This window comes from Octopus sinensis, linkage group LG22, assembly GCF_006345805.1.
Source record: "Octopus sinensis linkage group LG22, ASM634580v1, whole genome shotgun sequence".
In the NCBI taxonomy this organism is placed as follows: domain Eukaryota; kingdom Metazoa; phylum Mollusca; class Cephalopoda; order Octopoda; family Octopodidae; genus Octopus; species Octopus sinensis.
Window position 1 is genome coordinate 9,293,622 of NC_043018.1, and position 21,631 is coordinate 9,315,252.

Consider the following 21,631-nt stretch of genomic DNA (forward strand, 5'->3'; position numbering starts at 1 on the left):
GCATGAGATATCACGCATTTGTGTGTGAGTGTTTTTGCATTTGTTTGGGGTTAGGTTTTTATTATGTCTTTTTGTAAGACAGACAGACAGACACGGATTGACGGAGCGATGTGTGAGGGGATGATCGATATTTTACAGGATTAAAACAACACAATATTAACAAGGTTTTAAGGTTCATCGGAATGTGAGAAACCAAATGCTATTAAAGCTGATTATCTCAAGTATCTATTGCTGTGCAGTCCCAATTTAAAAGCAATAATAACTCTATCACATAATCGCCATTAATGAGGTGAGTTTATTTATTAAAATCCTTCATAATCCCACCCAACTCCTAATATAAAGCATGTCACCCCAGAAAGCTCTTACACAGGATTGCTTTAAATATTTGTTAAATAGGTACAGCCATGGCTGTGTGGTTAAAAGCTCACTTTGCAGCCAAATGGTTTTGGGTTCAATCCCACTGCATAGCACAGTGGGCAAGTGTTTTCTTTAATCCCAGAGTAATTAATACCGTGTGAGTGGATTTGGTTGACAGAAACTGTGTCAAAGCCCACTGTGTGTGTGTGTGTTCCCCGACTGCTTGACAACTGGTGTTGGTTTGTTTGCATCCCAGTAACTTAGGGATTTGGCAAAAGAGACCAACAGAATAAGTGCCAGATTTTTAGAAAAAAAATTTTTTTAAAGTACTAGAATAAATTTGACCAAACCCTTCAAGGTGGTGCCCCAGCATGGCCACAGTCCAATGAATGAAACAAATGTAAAAAATAATAAAATGTCAAGTACCTTCCCCTCTGACTACTATCAGTAAAGAGCTGTATTCTCATTGACAATTTCTACCCCTTTTTTGTGGTGGTGGTGGTGGGGGGGGGGGATAGTTTTACAGGTTTTCTCTTTGTTTAGGCATGAATTCATGCATGTATGGTCCAATCATTCAATTGTAGCCATGCTGGAGCACCACCTTTGAAAATTTTCCTCAATCCTATCAGGTATCAAGCTGAAATAAGCACTGATGTTTTGTTTGTATATGTTGAATGCCTAAGTAATTGTTTCTTTATTACCCACAAGGGGCTACACATAGAGGGGACAGACAAACGGATTAAGTCGATTACATCGACCCTGAATGGATAAAAGGCAAATCGACCTCGACAGAATTTGAACTCAGAATGTAGTAACGGGCGAAATACCGCAAAGCACTTCACCTGGCATGCTAACGTCTCTACCAGCTTGCCGCCTAAGTAATGGAGAGACACATCAACACCAGTTGTTAAACCAGTCAAAAGAGGAACATGCACACACGTAGGAGTGGCTACAGGCGTAGGAGTGACTGTGTGGTAAGTAGCTTGCTTACCAACCACATGGTTCCGGGTTCAGTCCCACTGCGTGGCACCTTGGGCAAGTGTCTTCTACTATAGCCTTGTGAGTGGATTTGGTAGACGGAAACTGAAAGAAGCCTGTCGTATATTTATATATGTGTGTGTGTGTGTGTGTGTATATGTTTGTGTGTCTGCATTTGTCCTCCCCCAACATCGCTTGACAACTGATGCTGGTGTGTTTACGTCACTGTAACTTAGCAGTTCGGCAAAAGAGACCGATAGAATAAGTACTAGGCTTACAAAGAATAAGTCCTGGGGTTGATTTGCTTGACTAAAGGCGGTGCTCCAGCATGGCCACAGTCAAATGACTGAAACAAGTAAAAGAGTAAAAGGTACACACATATAACATTTATTTTCATGATGCTAAAAGCTCCATAAAGAAGTGCTGATCACTCAAAGTGGATGGAACACGTGAAAGTGGGAGACCCAGGAAGACATGGGATGAAGTACTGAAGAATGATCTCAGGAAGCTGAACCTTTCAGGTGAGACGACAAATGACCAAGATACCTTGCACCTGTTCATACTCAAGATGACCTGTACCCTGCAAGTGTTAAGACCAATCCTTCTGGTTGTGTAAAGCACTCATGGTGGTGCCATGTAAAAGCACTTGCTATGCTCTGTAAAGTGGTTGGCATTAGGAAGGCCATCCAGCTGTAGAAACCATGCCAAATCAGACTGGAGTCAAGTGCAACCCCCCCAGCTTGCCAACTCTGGTCGCACTATCCAACCCATGCCAGCATGGACAATGGATGTTAAACGATGATGATGATGATGATCAGTGTCACCCTTATGCATGTGGTGTCAATCATTTCCAATCTTCTGTGGAAATATCTCCAGCCATTGGGAGATACCAACTTGCTTTGATACAGGTGAGGGTTGGCAACAGTAAGGGTTTCCAGCTGTAAAACATCTGTCTCAACAAATTCCATCCAATAATGGCAAGCGTAAAAAAAAAGTGGACATTATACTTGCCCACAGTGAGATTGAACCCGAAATCGTATGGGGAAGCAAACTTTGTAACCACACTGCTATGCCTCCTCCATCTTTTGAGGTCCTCTTTTTTTAAAGTGGAGAAGCCAGTCTTTTCTATGTTGGGAAAAACCAGACTATGCTATTTTGATTAGTTGTGGACAGTAACAGGATACAGAACGGCAACAGGATAGAAACTGCTCATGTACATGCCATATTAAATGGGGGTTTTTTGGGGTTGTTTTTTTTTACACAAGCATAGCTATGTGGTTAAGAAGTTTGCTTCCCAACCACATGGCTTTAGGTTCAGTCCTACTGCATGGCACTTTGAGCAAGTGTCCCTCCCCTATTATAAGTGTCTCCTTCAGCTAACCAAAAGCTTTGTGAGTGGATTTGGTTGCTGGAAAACTAAAAGAAGCCTATTGTATATACATATGTATGTGTGACCCCTTGTCTTGACATCTATGATGCTTATAAAACAAATATCACCATTATACAAGTGCTCATTGGCTGGTAGGCTGACACCCGGTCCCTCTCTTATATACATATACACACTCACACATACTTACGCATCACATACTAAGTATCTGCATGCATTAAAAAATCCGTTACCAAGGCAACATAACCTTTTCCCAGCAAAACTAACATGCACAAAACTGTGAACAAATACAAAATGATTTTTGTCTTTTTTTCAGTAAATAAAAATGACAAACTCAAAATTCCCAACCAAACAATCTAAAGTAGTCTTTCAAGAGGGTGGCAGAGGGGTACAACTTAATTCCAAACAATCTACCTAAGATCAGTGACATCAGCAGTATATATCCTGTTGCGAATTTGCATCCTGTTATTGCACCAATCTATGAAGAGAGCAGCCACTTGCCTTAAGTAGATACGACTCCCTACCGGTAGCTCAATACAGGGATGACTAAAGTAAAGGCTAAAAAACGTCAGCAGAATGGCACCCAGAAGTCATGACCTAGATGCAGCCTGGCCCTCTTAATAAGGGCCGAAACTCTTGTTTGATGGGGTGGTTCTTCTTTGAAGACCTTGTACTCTCTTTACTCTTTTTACTCTCTTTTACTTGTTTCAGTCATTTGACTGTGGCCATGCTGGAGCACCGCCTTTAGTCGAGCAAATCGACCCCAGGACTTATTCTTTCTAAGCCTAGTACTTATTCTATCGGTCTTGTTTGCCGAACTGCTAAGTTATGGGGATGTAAACACACCAGCATCAGTTGTCAAGTGATGTTGGGGGAGACAAACACAGACAAACACACATATATATACATATATACAATGGGCTTCTTTCACTTTCCGTCTACCAAATCCACTTACAAGGCTTTGGTTGGCCTAAGGCTATAGTAGAAGACACTTGCCCAAGTTGCCACGCAGTGGGACTGAACCAGGAACCATGTGGTTCATAAGCAAGCTACTTACCACACAGCCACTCCTGTGCCTAAGGTACAAGTTTCGAGTAATTATCAGAAAGTTTTTGATTTTTTTCTCCTTTGTCTTCTAATAGTAATTACCCAACTTTCTAGGCTCTTCTCACAGCTACTCCACATTCAAAAATTATACGGTTATTTTTTTAAATTTTCATTCAATAAATAGTAATTTTACATTACATGTACATTAATAGTGAATTAGGATCTTTTCGGTTTGAACGGCAGTTTTTTCTAGCGGTGTCATATGAAATTGTCACCCATAATTATAACCCTAGTATCGATCTATTGCATTTCAATCTATTTTAGGGTTAGGGTTAGGGGGAAAGGTATCTTTTTTTTCTTCACAAATGTAAATAAACCCAATCTGTTTCTTAAACGAGGGACATATTCATACGGCACAGAATGTTTTCACCTCAATAGACGTCATTGATTGGTTGAAATTGCAGAAATTGAAGAAGAAATAAGAAACAAATATCTTACAAACTATAGAATTTTCTCAATAAAGCCAAGAGAAAAAGATGTTTTATAAACACATTCTACCAGTATACGAAGTTTAAAACTTTTTAGTTACCTAGAAATTATTTTTAAAAACTGCCGGTCAAACCGAAAAGATCCGTGAATTAAAACTTAAAAGAGAAAGTGAGAGACTTAGCAAATGAAAATGGAATAATACTCTGCAGTGAATGCAATGAATATTCAAATTTGTGATGAATTGGATGCAGTGAATATTTAAATTTGCAAGAAATTGGAGTTGGAAAAATTCAACGAACTTGAGAAATGAAAATTATAGGAAAAATCTTAGAACATACATTTAGAAAATTATTTCCAGACAGTCAACCCTTTAATAATTGCTTTCAGTTAGTACTTTTAGTAGTTGTTATATACCTAATTAATAAGCAGCTTTCTCCATTATAGTATAGATGCACACATCATATATATATATACCGGAGTAAGCAGATAAATGTGAAACAAGGTGGAAAAAAGAGTACTCAAATACCAGTGGTAGAGTAATATGCTTTTATTTAAAAGCAGCAGAAATATAACAAAAGCTGTTACTCAGAGTTTCACGTTCGTCGGACAGGAATATGAAACTCTGTCCGACGAACGGGAACGTGAAACTCTGAGTAACAGCTTTTGTTATATTTCTGCTGCTTTTAAATAAAACATATATATATTTATATATATATATATATACATTTTTATTACTGATGTAATGGTTGCATTGTTCAATTAAATGGAGTTGCTTGAAACGATCGTTCCTCATTACCTCTGGATATACTGTTGCTTACACATATATACATACATAAACAAACACACACACATGTATATATATATATATATATTTATTATATAGAAGGAGCTTCTACAGGACTAGTACTGTTTCATTCAAGAGAAATCTTCAGGAAGCTTCCTGAAGATTTCTCTTGAATGAAACAGTACTAGTCCTGTAGAAGCTCCTTCTATATAATAAATTAATTTTACTCTGCTATGTATTGAGTACCTTACTTACTGTGGTTAACCCCGGATCACCCGGGACCTACATATATATATATATATATATATATATATATATATATACAATTTAAAAATAGGATAAAATCTTTATAAGAATTTATCTTAGTAGTTAGCATGAAAAACCTCATAAGAGAAAAAAATCCACCAATTTTTTCACTTAAATATATTTATTTATATTATATAGAGGGCATTACTATACATAAATGCCACATGCTAGGAGACATTAATTCTCTGTAACTTTAATGCAATAAGGTGTTCTTTGCTGATCCATTCTGTTTAAGTATCCGGTTGCACTTGGAATATCCAATGCAAGGCTCCAAACAACCAGAGGGGTGAAACATATGTAGGAACAAATGATATAAACTTGTTTAATGTTATTTCTTCTACGTTTGCTCTGTATTTCATGATTAAAGGTAAGTTCCCTGCCATCGTTTCATCACAGGAGATTTCATCACCATCAATTCACCATGAAGAAATTTCACTGCAAGGAAGGTTTACCAAGAAAACATATCCATAGTATCTCACCATTAATAGTTAAAAACTTTCCTCACAGTGACCATTCGTTATGGTGAACCTTTCATGCAGTGAATTGATGACGGTGGACTTATCAGACATGGAATTCCATTAGACGTAACACAACTAGGTATAGTAGACTGTTTAACCAGTAGACTGGATGATGATGTACAGGAATCTTTTAATTTAACAGTAGCAGTCAAGCATCTATTTGTACACACAAGACACCATACTACATATATACACACACACATATACATATAATATATATATCCTCATGCCGTGTGTGATTGTATAATATCACATGTATGTATAATATTTATAAGGTATAATTACCTACTACAGTTCCAGAGGACACACGGAAACCAAAGGGAAACTCCAAACTCGATGATTCGAAATCCAATATCAAAAACATTTTGGCTAAGAACAGGAAGTCTGTTGAAAAATAAATAAATAAGTATAAACATCAAAACAACAATAACTGCAACAACAACAACAAAAACAAACTTAATAATGTTGCTCTGGGATGCCAATCAAATATGACTTTAATTACCAACCGACCTTGGACTTATTCCGAAGAGAGAAATATTAAAAAAACGATAAAAGATAAGGAAAAACATTTGTTATTTAATCATTCTTCCACAATCTTTTCTACGTATTTTTATTTCTTTATATGTATTTTTTTTTAATTATCTTTGTGTTGTTTTTCTTTAATCTTTTTCTTTCACCTTATTTTTTTTTTTTGTCCTTTTATGCTTTTCTGTTTCGCCTTATTTCTCTTTTGATCTTTTCTCCCTCTTTTTTCCTCTCTCCATTCATTCATCTGCTGCTACATTTCTGCTTTCTTCCCTTTTCTTTCCTCACTTTCTCTTTCTCTCTCTCATATCGCACTTGCCAGCAAAAGCTTTATAGAAGTGGACGGACATTAAACTTTCAACAACAGCAGCAATAGTAGTAGTAGTAGTAGAGAAAAATAGCAGTAGTATCCAGAGTCTGATGAACTACTGCAACAGCAACACACTTTCCACTAGGATACACTGTTATCTCTCACCCAAGCTTGTTTATATTAAGACAGCTACAAGTCTCTGTTCAGAATCAGCTAGCTGCTTGCAAGTACCTTGTTAGACCTGTTCCAACATCAGTGAAACTAAGATATGGGTAAAGGGGAACGAATAATAATAATAATAATAATAATAATAATAATAATAATAATAAAAATAAAAATAATTAATAATAATAATAAAAATAATTAATAATAATAATAAAAATAATTAATAATAATAATAAAAATAATAATAATAATAAAAATAATAATAATAATAATAATGATAATAATAAAAATAATAATAAAAATAATAATAATAATAAAATAATAATGATAATAAAAATAAAAATAAAAATAAAAATAATAATAAAAATAATAAAAATAATAATAAAAATAATAAAAATAAATAATAATATGATAATAATAAAATAATAATAATAATAAAAATAATAATAAAAATAATAAATAATAATAATAAAAATAATAATAAAAATAATAATAATAATAATAAAAATTAAAAAAATAAAAATAATAATTTTTTATGTTAAATTTTTTAGTTGTATAACAAGTATAATATTTACATCTACAAGGAAGTAACTTGATCAAATTTATTGAAACTTCACGTAGATGTAAACATTAAAACATTTTATATATTGCCATGGCTGTGTGGTAAGAAGACTGCTTCCCAACTACGTGATTTTAGGTTCAGTCCCAATGCATGGCACCGTGGGTAAATGTCTGCATAGTCCAGGACCTTGTGAGTGAATTTGGCAGGTAAAAAAAATGAAAGAAGCCCATCATATTGCAGGTATTGGCTGTGTGGTAAGAAGTTTGCTTCCAAACCACATGGTTCCAGGTTCAGTCCCACTGAGTGGCACCTTGACCAAATGTCTTCTACTACATATCCTTTGGACAACCAGAGCCTTGTGAGTGGATTTGGTAGAGGAAAACTGGAAGAAGCCCATCGTATGTATATATATATATATCATCATCATCGTTTAATGTCCGTTTTCCGTGCTGGCATGGGCTGGACGGTTCGACCGGGGTCTTAGGAAGCCAGGGGCTGCACCAGGCTCCAGTCTGATCTGGCAGTGTTTTTACAGCTGGATGCCCTTCCTAACGCCAACCACTCCGTGAGTGTAGTGGGTGCTTTTTACGTTCCACCTACACAGGTGCCAGGGGAGTCTGGCATCGGCCACGATCGGTTGGTGCTTTTAACATGCCACCGGCACGGAAGCCAGCCAAGGCGGCGCTGGCATCGGCCACGTTCGGATGGTGCTTTTTATGTGCCACTGGCATAGAAGCCAGTCAAGTGCTGGTGGCACATAAAAAGCACCATCCGAAATATAATGATAATAATAATAATAATAATAATAAAAATTAAAAAAATAAAAATAATAATTTTTTATGTTAAATTTTTTAGTTGTATAACAAGTATAATATTTACATCTACAAGGAAGTAACTTGATCAAATTTATTGAAACTTCACGTAGATGTAAACATTAAAACATTTTATATATTGCCATGGCTGTGTGGTAAGAAGACTGCTTCCCAACTACGTGATTTTAGGTTCAGTCCCAATGCATGGCACCGTGGGTAAATGTCTGCATAGTCCAGGACCTTGTGAGTGAATTTGGCAGGAAAAAAAAATGAAAGAAGCCCATCATATTGCAGGTATTGGCTGTGTGGTAAGAAGTTTGCTTCCAAACCACATGGTTCCAGGTTCAGTCCCACTGAGTGGCACCTTGACCAAATGTCTTCTACTACATATCCTTTGGACAACCAGAGCCTTGTGAGTGGATTTGGTAGAGGAAAACTGGAAGAAGCCCATCGTATGTATATATATATATATATCATCATCATCGTTTAATGTCCGTTTTCCGTGCTGGCATGGGCTGGACGGTTCGACCGGGGTCTTAGGAAGCCAGGGGCTGCACCAGGCTCCAGTCTGATCTGGCAGTGTTTCTACAGCTGGATACCCTTCCTAACGCCAACCACTCCGTGAGTGTAGTGGGTGCTTTTTACGTGCCACCTACACAGGTGCCAGGGGAGTCTGGCATCGGCCACGATCGGTTGGTGCTTTTAACATGCCACCGGCACGGAAGCCAGCCAAGGCGGCGCTGGCATCGGCCACGTTCGGATGGTGCTTTTTATGTGCCACTGGCATAGAAGCCAGTCAAGTGCTGGTGGCACATAAAAAGCACCATCCGAAATATAATAATAATAATAATAATAATAACAATAATATTAGGGAATATGATTCCAAACTTACAGGGAAAAATTCAATTTAGTAATACTAAATCCAATTTCACAATATATAATATATGTATATAAATTAAAGAAGAACCGTCACGTAGCAATTCAACAATGATATAATTAAATCCTAAATCTCTCAATGAGATATTCAATAGCAGTACTTTGAAGTAAAGGTTATTTGCCAACCTAATGTGGCAGTCCCAGTTGGGATGAATGGTTGACAAAGGAAAATAACCCTGAAACTGTGCGGTTCACAGATACTGCTTTGTGTTGGGTGGGGGTGCTAGACTTCCCTGCCCAAAAATATAAGGACACAGATTTTGTGTCGTATAGCCAGCTGGATGCGATGTCTCCTGGGTCTAAACAACAGTAGCATTCATCCCAACCAGGACTACCACATTATGTTGGCAAATAACCTTTACTTTAAAGTACTCTTGTTGAGAGATTTAGGAACAATAATGTTTATATATATATATATATATATATATACATATATATATGTATGTATATACACCAACATCAAAAATCAATGGAAACTGTAGTTGTGATCCCTGGGCCAGTGGCACGTAAAAAGCACGATCTGAATGTGGCCGATGCCAGCGCCGCCTTGACTGGCTTCTGTGCCGGTGGCACGTAAAAAGCACCATTCGAACGTGGCCGATGCCAGTGCCGCCTTGACTGGCTTCCGTGCCGGTGGCACATAAAAAGCACCAATCCGATCGTTGCCATTGCCAGCCTCGCCTGGCACCTGTGCCGGTAGCATGCAAAAAGCACCCATGACACTCACGGAGTGGTTGGCGTTAGGAAGGGCATCCAGCTGTAGAAACACTGCCAGATCAGACTGGAGCCTGGTGCAGCCTTCTGGCTTCCCAGATCCCCGGTCGAACCATCCAACCCATGCTAGAATGGAAAGCGGACGTTAAACTATGATGATGATATATATGCGCAAATGATCTCATGACCTGCAACACTAACTTCAAAAAACCAGCCAACCCCTTAATCACTTATCAGTCTGGTGAGCACATAAGTCAGACTGACTACCTCCTCACCAGGCAAAGAGATAGATGAGTGCTTAAAAATGCAAAGTCTTTCCCAGGTGAAGAGTGCAGAATCTAACATAGGTTACCAGTCAGTGACTTCAGAATTAGAGCTTGAAAGACTCAATCTGGAAAAGAAGATTATGGAAGCTCAAAGACCCAGCAAATAGACAAAAATTTACAGAATTGCTAATGGAAGCTGTTGAGGAAAGAGAGGAAGAGTTGGGGACATATAGCTTAGGGGACAGCTGGAAGTTCTTACAGGGACAATCTACTGAGGGCTGTGGATGAAACCTGTGGCAGGTGCAGAGTTCCAGCTAGACCAAGGGTGACATGGTGGTAGAGCAAGGAGGTTGGCAGTGTTATAAAGGCAGAAAGACAGGCCTGGAAAGACTGGGAAAAAGTGGAAGCAGAGAATTATATCAGGTAACCAAAAGGGCAGCTAGATTTCAGGTATACATAGCAAAAGGAGTAGCTGAAGGTAAGAGATTTGCAAATGTCCTGCGACCTGAGGATCAGAGGCATGAGGTGTTCAGGATTGCAAAGCAGTGTATCTGAGAGAATAGAGATGTGGTAGGTGAGAAATGTGTGTGAATGGATAATGGTATGCTTGTACTTAGTGACTCAGAGAAGAAAGATGCATGGAAGTGCCACTATGAAAGGTTACTAAGCATGGAAAATTTTACGGGGCAGGGATACATGCTCTCATTCAAAGGTGGAACATTGCTATTGAGGGAAATGGTGACTATGTTGAGAAGTAGGGATGTGATCCATAGAGGACCAGCTTCATTTTGATGTATGATATATGTTCCTGTGTTGGTAATTATACCTATCCTAAACAAAATGGCATTATGTTTTGACTCACCCTCATATATATATAGTATTACTAAAGTGCTGGAAATTATGTAGTGCCCCAACAGCTGTAATGTGTCTATATTAAAGAATGTAAGAGGGACCGCTAATTATTTTGTCACTAATTCATACGAAAAGAATGGGTTTATACACACATCTGCAACAGAAATCGTTCGGGCTATAAATGTTTTTATACATGACTGTTAACTGGATTTTATATATATATATATATATATATATACACACACACCTACACATGTGAGTTTGTCATTGTCTGTCCCCACTGCTGCTTGACAACTAGTGTTAGTTTGTTTATGTCCCCATAACTGAGCAGTTCGGCAAAAGAAACCAATAGAATAAGTACTGGGATTGATTTTCAGACTAAAAGCCTTCAAGGTGGTGCCCTCTATGGCCACATGCCAATGACTGAAACAAGTAAACGAGGAGCTGAAGGTATAAAAATTTCGTGGGGTGGGGAAGTAGTTTAGGACATTGGAAAGTAGTCTGCACTATCAAAGCAACTCCTGTTATGCAACTGGTTATATAATGTTATACAGTCGTTGTATTGTGACAGATTAAATTCCTAAGATAAACATCTGAATACATCAAAAACCGTTATAATTCAATAATCTCTCAATATATAAAGCTGAAGTTGTCTGAGTATAGCAGGTTTGGTAGCCTTCAACTAACACTATCTCCTCTGAGACCCTGCAGCGCAAGTTGACCAAAATTGAGAGTATGATAGAAGAAGGCTTGCTCTTCCTTCTGTAGAAGAAAAAATTCAAATCGGACCATGTTAACACCAAAAATTGTTTACATCAAAAAGGTGCTTTTTTTCTATGAAAATCCCTGTTTTTTACGATTTTTTGACTGTTGTGTTGCCATTTTTTGGTGTATTTCAACCGGGAAAATGTTCACTTAAAGAGAATAACAAGCTACATAATGCAATATTTTTACTTTTCAAAAATTCCAATTCTAAAGGGTCAAAACAAACCCGAGCAACGCCGGACGATACTGCTAGTTAATAATAAAACTAAATTTATAGAAGACAGACATGTAATGTTTACTATATGAATGAAATGGGGTCAACTCATGAATATTTGTGATTTGGGGTTTATGAGCATCTGATCATTTCATCTATTTGAGATATCTGTTCACTGAATTGGACAAAGATAAGGGTGGGTGGGTGAGGTGAAGGGAGTAAAAATGTGATAGAAGCTTGCTTTGCAATCACAAGGTTTTTTGGTTCAGTCCCACTGCATGACACACAGGACAAGTGTCCTTAGGGTGACTAAAAGCCTTGTGAGTAGATCTGATAGACAGAAACTGAAAAAGTACCTGTCACCCTCTGTGTGTGTGGGGGGGGGTGTATGCAGCTGTGTGGTAAGAAGTTTGCTTCCCAACCACATGGTTCCAGGTTCAGTCTCACTGCATGACACCTTGAGCAAATATCTTCTGCTATTGTCTGGGGCTGGCCAAATGCTTGGTAGATTTGGTGGAGGATTTGGTAGATGGAAACTGAAAGAAGCCTGTCATACATATGTGTATGCACGGGCCTTACATACACTCACGAATACATGCACACACACACACGAATGTATGCACACACACACATGAATGTATACATACAGACACACATACACAAATGTATGCACACATACAAACACACAAATGTATATGTGAATATATATACACACACATGCAGATATATATATGTGTGTGTGTATATATATATATATATATATATATGTGTGTGTGTATGTATGTATGTATATGTATGTATGTATATATATGTGTGTATGTATGTATATGTATGTATGTATATATATGTATGTATATATGTATATGTAACAGTGAAGCTTTGTGCAATGGCCATACTCGATAACGAGGGGGAAGCCATAATATGTATATATATATGCGTATATATATATATATATATATATATATATATATATATATATATATATATATATGTATATGTATATATCTACCTCCAATAAAGATAAACCAAATAATCCCATTCCATAGATGTGAAGTACTTTTAAAAACAAGAAAGCAAAATTCTTTAGAATTCGGGCAGATTCCATTCCATTCCAGAGATACATTAATTTCCATGAGTTGGTAGTGAGTGTGTGTGTGTGTGTGTGTGTGTGTGTGTGCACCTGCTTAAAAACTGTTCCATATATCAAACTAAATTTTGAATTGGTGGTGGTGAGATGGGGTTGGTATGTCTAAAAGGGAAAGTGAGAAAGGGAGACCAGAAGTTAAGATTAGAGAAAGAAAGAGAAGAGATTGAAAGAGAGAGAGAGAGAGAGAGAGAGAGCTGATTAAAAACTGAGGGGAGAAATAAAGAACAGCAAGAGAAATAGTGTGAAAAGAAGGGGAGGAGCAACTGGGGGGAGAATATGGAAGAAGTAATTAGGCTGTAAATGAGAATGAGAGCAGATAGTAACGAAATTATTTTTGGACAGATTCAGGAACAGACATGGATGAAATAGAAAATATAAGATTTGTTATTAAGATTATTAGAATCCCTAGAGATTACTTGCCAAAATCCAATGAAATAAGAAAGTTACCTGCAATGGCCAACAGAGAAAAACTATTTCTTTAAATGTTATGGAAACTCCTGAGTCAAAGAAATGAATGATTCTACCACATACAGTGTAGGTGTCGAAATTTTCTCCTCCTCTACAACCACCACTGCCATCCTCATCATCATTTCACCTCTCAATTTAAATTCTTTAGCATTGGTCGAACAGGTCTGCTACACAGTAAACGGTCACTCCAGTGAATCCCATGTTATTCACCTAAGGGGCCCTAATATCTGACAACTGACTTCATCATTTCTCGTTGCATTTTCTTTTTCATATCAGTACCTCTCCTTGCAGTACACACTGCTAGCCCTGCCCCTACTCTACACAGGCATTCATTGTATTTTTGTTTTACAAGTCTATGGCATCAGTCGAGGCCTTTGATACCCAGCTGTTCCCTCTCTGCTGACTTATGCTCCGTCTTTTATGCAAGCTGGTGTTAGACATTGAACAGATGATTTCTTGAAATGGAGTTAAATGGAAACAAATGCTTACTTATCTCTCCAGAATTCCTTAAGGACATCAGACAAAAGGAACAAAGCTGTTATGAGTTGTAAAAGGGCCTGAATAACCAATCCCAGTCTTGACATATGGAGTTGGCGCTGATTAACATTACTCTCAGATTGAGCAAATGCTCCTCTCACCTGAAAAGAAAAATATTCATTGTAGAATTTGATATTAATAATAAAGAGATAATAAAGAATAAAAATCGAAAGAGCTATATATATACATGGGTGCTTTGTTGGCTGTGTTATCAAATTCTGTTCTCATTAAAAGAAATATTACAGTTATCAGATCTTTTCCTTTTGAACGGCACATGTCAACACAGTTTCTAGTTAACTAAACACTTTTAAACTTCGTATACTGGTAGAATGTGTTTATAAAACATTATTTTTTCTTGGCTTTATTGAGAAAATTCTATAGTTTGTAACATATTTCCACTTTAATTTCAAGCATTTCAGCAATTTTAACCAATCGCTGAAGTCCATTTAGGTAAACAACATTCCGTGCTGTATGAATATGTCCCTCGTTTAAGAAACAGATTGGGTTTATTTACATTTGCGAAGAAAAAAAAAATACCCTAACTCTAACCTTAAATCAAAAATAGATTGAAATGCAATAGATCGATACTAGGGTTATAATTATGGGTGACATTTTCATTTGACACCGCTAGAACAAAAATCCCATTTTCCGTAGCGGTGTCGTATGAAATTATCACCCATAATTATAACCCTAGTATCGATCTATTACATTTCAATCTATTTTAGAGTTAGGGTGAGTTAGGGTTAGGGGTGGGGGAAGAGTCATAATTATGGGTGACAATTTCATATGACACCACTAGGAAAAACTGCCGTTCAAACCGAAAAGATCCAAGTGTAAAGCAGTTAAGTTCAATTGCTGTAAGGAGTGAAGAATCTGTTTCAAGCCTTGCTATCTTGAGAGAGAGGGATGCTGTTTAGCTCAAGGTCAGCCATAATTAAGCAGGCCTGTTATCAAAACCAGTCCAGTAATGACCAGCCTACCTATTATGTTCAGATAACCAATATCTTAATTTTCAAGATGATAATGTATGATTTAAGAAAAATCTGGTTGCTATTTTGACTTGTAAATAGTCTCCGTCACAGTTGTCATGGTAACAGGGTCAATGAGACATAATATGTTAATATGTTTCTGTTGAGTTGCTTGCCTTGGTTTCTATGGCAGCAGACATTTGGTAAAAACCAAGTCCATAGATATGAACCAAGATTTCACAGAGACAAAGCTAAAACAGAAACAGTAGCAAAGGAAAGAAAAAAGCAAAAGTTAGACAAGTGTGACTGTGTGGTAAGTAGCTTGCTTCCCAACCACATGGTTCCAGGTTCATTCCCACTGTGTGGCACCTTAGGCAAGTGTCTTCTACTATAGCCTCAGGGCGACCAAAGCCTTGTGAGTGGATTTGGTAGATGGAAATTGAAAGAAGCCTGTTGTGTGTGCATGCGTGTGCACGTGTGTGTATATGTATGTATGTATGTATGTGTGTGTTTCTTTGTATGTCCCCCCCTGCCACCGTCACTTGACAATTGGTGTTGGTGTGTTTACATCCCTGTAACTTAACTGATTCTGCAAAAGACAGAAACAGAATAAGGACCAGTCTAAAAAAACTAAGGACTGGGGTTGATTCTTTCAACCAAAATTTCTTCTGGACACTGCTCCAGCATAGCCACAGCCTAACGATTGAAACATGTTAAAGATATAAAAAAAATAATATGAAGTTCTGTCACTTACCTTGAAGTATACCTCAACACCATAGATGAGGAAGAAGATGACCACCAAAAACATGAGGAATGCAAAAAACGCGTCAAAGATCTTGTTAATCATGTCCTGCCAAGATTAATTAATTAAAACCGTTGAAAATGGCAAAAGTTTCACATCAAACCTTAACATTCATAATGTAAAAAAGTGAAGAGGGTGAGAGAGAGATGTAGAATGTTGATGTAAGTGTTGATAAATTGGCCCTTGATCTTTTAAATCTGACTTGAAAGCAGCCCCTTAAGGAAACAATATTCTTAAAGAATGAATGACTATATCACCTCCCCAATTTGCTTTCGTTTAAGTTTGTTTATAAACCAATGAGAAAACCCTCTAAGTTATAGTAGTCAATTCTTCTTCAAATTACTCCCAATGAGAAACTAAGAGTGGTATCTCTATACATATAAACGGCAAAATGTCTGTCTGTGTGCGTGTGTGCATGTCCTTTATGCAAATCCACAGTTTTTCAGTTAGAGGGCTCGCACTTTCTATGGTCATCCAAAACCGTCCAAGGGTGGTCGTGCACATCTTTACATTTCCCCAGTCACCCAGCAAAGCCATTAAAAAATCAATAGAAGTGACTTTTTTGTGAATTTTCTATCCAAAACCCAATCAAAATGCCCGAAACTTGATACGCCAATTGAATGCTAGCTAGCTGTATGTGATTGGTTGGAGATTTGGACAGTACTCGCGTGTATGTGTGCACGCATGCAGCTGTATATGTATGCACTAGCACAATGACCCAGCGTTGCCGGGTCATAGTGCTAGTGTTACATTAAATTTCTTATGGACTTTCCTGTCATTAAACAATGGGTGCTAGTTCTGTAATTTCTTTCTGAACAACCATACAGATTGTCTATAAAAGTGCACAAGTGTGACGTGCGACAGATGTCAAAATGATTGCAGAACAAACATGAAATGAAGTGTTTTGTTCAAGAACACAATGCACTGCATGGTCTGGGAATAGAAACCATGATCTCACAATTATAGGTGCAACACCCTAACCATTAGGCCATGCACCTATATATATATATATATATATATATATCACCGTGACCAACCAGACTATCAGATGTTGCTACACAAGGCTGGTCACAATGCGCTTCGCATTGTTTTAGCCTTCAAATTACGCCACTCTACTGGCTAAGCAAGCAGGCCAACAGAAGAAAGAGTGAGAGAAAGTTGTGGCGAAAGAGTACAGCAGGGATCGCCACCCCACCCCCCTGCTGGAGCCTCATGGAGCTTTAGGTGTTTTTGCTCAATAAACACTCACAACACCCGGTCTGGGAATTGAAACCGCAATCCTACGACCGCAAGTCCGTTGCCCTAACCATTGAGCCATTGCGCCTCCACATATATATATATACACACACATAAACAAAAAATTTTATAATTATGAGTTTAATTATATAATTAAGGTCCAGCAAAAAATTTGCTTTACCACATACTGAAATTTAGAAATAGCAGTTAAAACTAGCTATTTCTCTACCATAAGAAAATCTCCCAGACAACAATACTCAACAACCCATGCAGATAAAGAGTAAAAAAATTACAAATCCATCCAGCTTTGATTAACTGTATACGCGTTTCGGAGTTAGATAGATGTGAAAAATGTAAAAACCACATTTCCACTCCGCTTCAGTACAGTACTTCAAGATTTTAAATTTGAGAGCACTGCAAAAATTAAAACATACATTATCTGACCAAGCATCATCAGACAACATACATCTAACAACTGACCAGTACTTCCGAATTCAAACAGACGAATGAGATCTCGGATTCCCCCCTCACTCACCCACGTGTGCTAATGAGTAAAATTCTACAGAAACAAACTGTACGGTTTCATGGTTCAGGAATTTAGGCACAAAGATTTTCTGCAGGCTCTGCAGTTGTTGAAGTAAGTTATAAATATGTGTGTGTGTGTGTGTGTATGTGTGTGTGACGTGTGTGTGTGTGCAGACAGGTTTGTGTGTGTGCAGACAGGTTTGTGTGTGTGTATACAGGTGTGTGTGTATACAGATTTATGTGTGTGTATACAGGTTTGTGTGTGTATACAGGTTTGTGTGTGTGTATACAGGTTTGTGTGTGTGTATACAGGTGTGTGTGTGTATACAGGTTTGTGTGTGTGTGCATACAGGTTTGTGTGTATACAGGTGTGTGTGTGTATACAGGTTTGTGTGTGTGTGTGTATACAGGTTTGTGTGTGTATACAGGTGTGTGTGTATACAGGTTTGTGTGTGTGTATATACAGGTTTGTGTATGTGTGTATATAGGTTTGTGTGTGTGTGTGTGTTGTATACAGTTTGTGTGTGTGTGTGTATACAGGTTTGTGTGTGTATACAGGTTTGTGTGTGTGTGTATACAGGTTTGTGTGTGTGTATACAGGTTTGTGTGTGTGTGTGTATACAGGTTTGTGTGTGTATACAGGTTTGTGTGTGTGTATACAGGTTTGTGTGTGTGTGTATACAGGTTTGTGTGTTTGTATACAGGTTTGTATGTGTGTATACAGGTTTGTGTGTGTGTATACAGATTTGTGTGTGTGTGTATACAGGTGTGTGTGTGTGTATACAGGTTTGTGTGTGTGTATACAGGTGTGTGTGTGTCTATACAGGTGTGTGTGTGTGTATACAGGTTTGTGTGTGTGTATACAGGTTTGTGTGTGTGTATACAGGTTTGTGTGTGTGTATACAGGTTTGTGTGTGTGTATACAGGTTTGTGTGTGTGTATACAGGTTTGTGTGTTTGTATACAGGTTTGTGTGTGTGTATACAGGTTTGTGTGTGTATACAGGTTTGTGTGTGTATACAGGTTTGTGTGTGTGTGTATACAGGTTTGTGTGTGTGTGTATACAAATTTGTGTGTGTGTATACAGATTTGTGTGTGTGTGTATACAGGTTTGTGTGTGTGTGTATACAGGTGTGTGTGTATACAGGTTTGTGTGTGTGTGTGTGAAAGTAAATACTTACTGCTTGCTTCTGGTTATTGATGATATCGGTGAGGAAGAACCGAGCGCCAAACAGCATGTATATGAAGACATTGAAGACTATGAACCCAACGAAGGATTTACTCAGGAACCGGGGTTGTTCCACAGGAAGGTTGTTCAAATGGAAAGCCTGAAAGGAAAAAACTCCACAATTACTATTATTATTAGTATTATTATTATTATTATTATTATTATTATAAGAAGAAGAAGAGAAAAAAGAAAGAAGAAAAGGAAGAAGGAGAAGAGGAAGAAGAAGAAGAAGGAGGAGAAGAAGAAAAGGAAGAAGGAGGAGGAGGAGAATAAAAGGAAGAAGAAGAAGGAGGAGGAGAAGAAGAAGAAGAAAAGGAAGAAGGAGGAGAAGAAAAGGAAGAAGAGGAAGAAGAAAAAGGAAGAGGAGAAGAAGAAGGATGAGGAGAAGAAAAGGAAGAAGAAGAGGAAGAGGAGGAGGAGGAGTGTATGTATGTGTAACAGGATGATAGTTGTGATGGTAACAATGATATGAATAAGACTGACCTCGGCCCAGTAACACACGATGAGTGTGAAACCAGTGAGAAGTAAAGGGTAATAGGCGCACCACAGGTTTGAAAACATCTGGTCTGGAAGCTGGAGCTGGAACTAAATAAACATGGAAAGAAGGAAAAATAATAGATGTTCCGTTTATAAAGCAGAGGTGGGACATATCGGCTCTGTACAATATCATAATCTTTTTATGGGTGTTCTTTCCATGGCTCAGGTTCAGTCAAGGAGGCAACCTTGAAAGATAAAAACTAACAACAATACATGTGTGGTAAGTAGCTTGTTTACCAACCTCATGGTTCCGGGTTCAGTCCCACTGCATGGCACCTTGGGCAAGTGTCTTCTACTATAGCCTCGGGCCGACCAAAGCCTTGTGAGTGGATTTGGTAGAAGGAAACTGAAAAAAAGCCCATCGTATATATGTATATATATATATATATGTGTGTGCGTGTTTGTGTGTCTGTGTTTGTCCCCCTAGCATTGCTTGACAACCGATGCTGGTGTGTTTATGTCCCTGTCACATAGCGGTTCGGCAAAAGAGACCGATAGAATAAGTACTGGGCTTACAAAAGAATAAGTCCTGGGGTCGAGTTGCTTGATTAAAGGTGGTGCTCCAGCATGGCCGCAGTCAAATGACTGAAACAAGTAAAAGAGTAAAGAGAGCTGAATCCTGACTATTTAAATTTTATCGATATCAAAGACACTGTAGATAGACCGAGTCCGAGGAGCATTGGACAGCTGGCCAAGATGTTGGTCATTTGGTGCTTGTCATTGCTACTGGGTTGTGTACATGCATACATACACATTCATTAGCTTACAGCTGTTTCGGCTGTAATAAACTGTGCACCCAGAGGTGAGTGCCAGAACAACATTTTATGACTTCATCAGAGCCTTAGCATGAAGTCATGTTAAGGCTCTGATGAAGGTATATCATTCTGGCACTCACCTCACGTAACAGTTCCTTATAGCTGAAACAGCTGTAAGCCAATGGATGTGATTATATTACTCCTGTTCTGTTACTCAATAATTAATGTGTTTGGTGTGTTGTACGTACGTATGTTTATGCACAACTCAGTAGCAAAGACAAAATACAAACGACCAGCCTCCTGGTCTTCCTGCAGTGTCTTTGATAATTATTAAGTTTAAATAGACAGGACTCAGCCATGTACTACAGTAGAGACACACACACAAACAGGCTTCTCTCAGTTTCTCTCCATTAAATGGGCTTACAAAGAATAAGTCCTGGGGTCAATTTGCTCGACTAAAGGCAGTGCTCCAGCATGGCCACAGTCAAATGACTAAAACAAGTAAAAGAGTATATATATATATATGTTTATAAGTGTGTTTAGAAAGAGAGAGAGAGAAGGCATGTGGCCCAGTGGTTAGGGTGTTGCACTCATGATCAGAAGATCTTGGTTTCGATTCCCAGACCAGCAGTGCATTGTGTGTTCTTGAGTACCTTCATGGTTTGGTCAGCTTGGGGCTATAGTAAAAGACACTTGCCCAAAGTGCCACGCAGTGGAACGGAACCCATTATCATGGGGTTCGGAAGCAAACATTTTAACCAAAACTGCATCCATCTGTTCTCTTTATGTCTGTCCATCTATTAACCTGTTTATCACTATGATCATGGTGACCGACCAGGCCATCAGATGTTGCTAAACATCGCTGGTCACAGTGCGCTTCGCATTGTTTTAGTCTTCAAACGATGCCACCCCACTGGCTAAGCGAGCAGGCCAACAGAAGAAAGAGTGAGAGAAAGTTATGGCGAAAGGGTACAGCAGGGATCGCCTTCACCCCCTGCCGGAGCCTCGTGGAGCTTTCAGGTGTTTTCGCTCAATAAACACTCACGACGCCTGGCCTGGGAATTGAAACCGCGATCCTCCAAACGCAGGTCCGCTGCCCTAACCACTGGGCCATTGCACCTCCACAACCTGTTTATATTCATCTTTATTCATCTTTGCTTCTCCGTTCACGTGCAAATATCTTTAAAGGAGAAAAAGAAAGTGAGAAAAAGGAAAGAGTTACATACCTTTGTAAAGAAGTAGATGGCTCTGATGGCTGTGGCACACAGTGTGAGGGCGTACAACATCTTTTGGGTTGTGATCTTAAAAGCACTCCACAAGGACTGCTTCTGTTCTCGGATGTACTGGGACCAAATACAGATACACTGGCAAATATGATAGAGAACATTGTGTAACTAATCTGATGATGCTGGGGATTAGTGGTTATTTTACATAGGCATACA

The 21,631-nt window shown here is 38.3% G+C and overlaps 2 protein-coding genes across 5 annotated transcripts in view; one reads left to right on the forward strand and one right to left on the reverse strand.

Moving 5' to 3' along the window:
• The window catches only part of LOC115223301 (N-glycosylase/DNA lyase-like), a 128,573-nt gene that overhangs the window by 64,497 nt on the left and 42,445 nt on the right, over positions 1 to 21,631 (forward strand). The gene's annotated exons all lie outside the window — the stretch shown is intronic.
• Positions 1 to 21,631, reverse strand: part of LOC115223315 — a 62,246-nt gene that overhangs the window by 15,417 nt on the left and 25,198 nt on the right. For both annotated transcript variants that reach the window (XM_029793827.2, XM_036512171.1), the window contains 6 exons: positions 21,416 to 21,553; positions 19,381 to 19,482; positions 18,851 to 18,997; positions 15,862 to 15,957; positions 14,092 to 14,240; positions 6,152 to 6,250 (listed from right to left, as the gene is read on the reverse strand). In XM_029793827.2, coding sequence (XP_029649687.1) covers positions 6,152 to 6,250; positions 14,092 to 14,240; positions 15,862 to 15,957; positions 18,851 to 18,997; positions 19,381 to 19,482; positions 21,416 to 21,553 — 731 coding nt within the window. The remainder of the gene's footprint in view (positions 1 to 6,151; positions 6,251 to 14,091; positions 14,241 to 15,861; positions 15,958 to 18,850; positions 18,998 to 19,380; positions 19,483 to 21,415; positions 21,554 to 21,631) is intronic.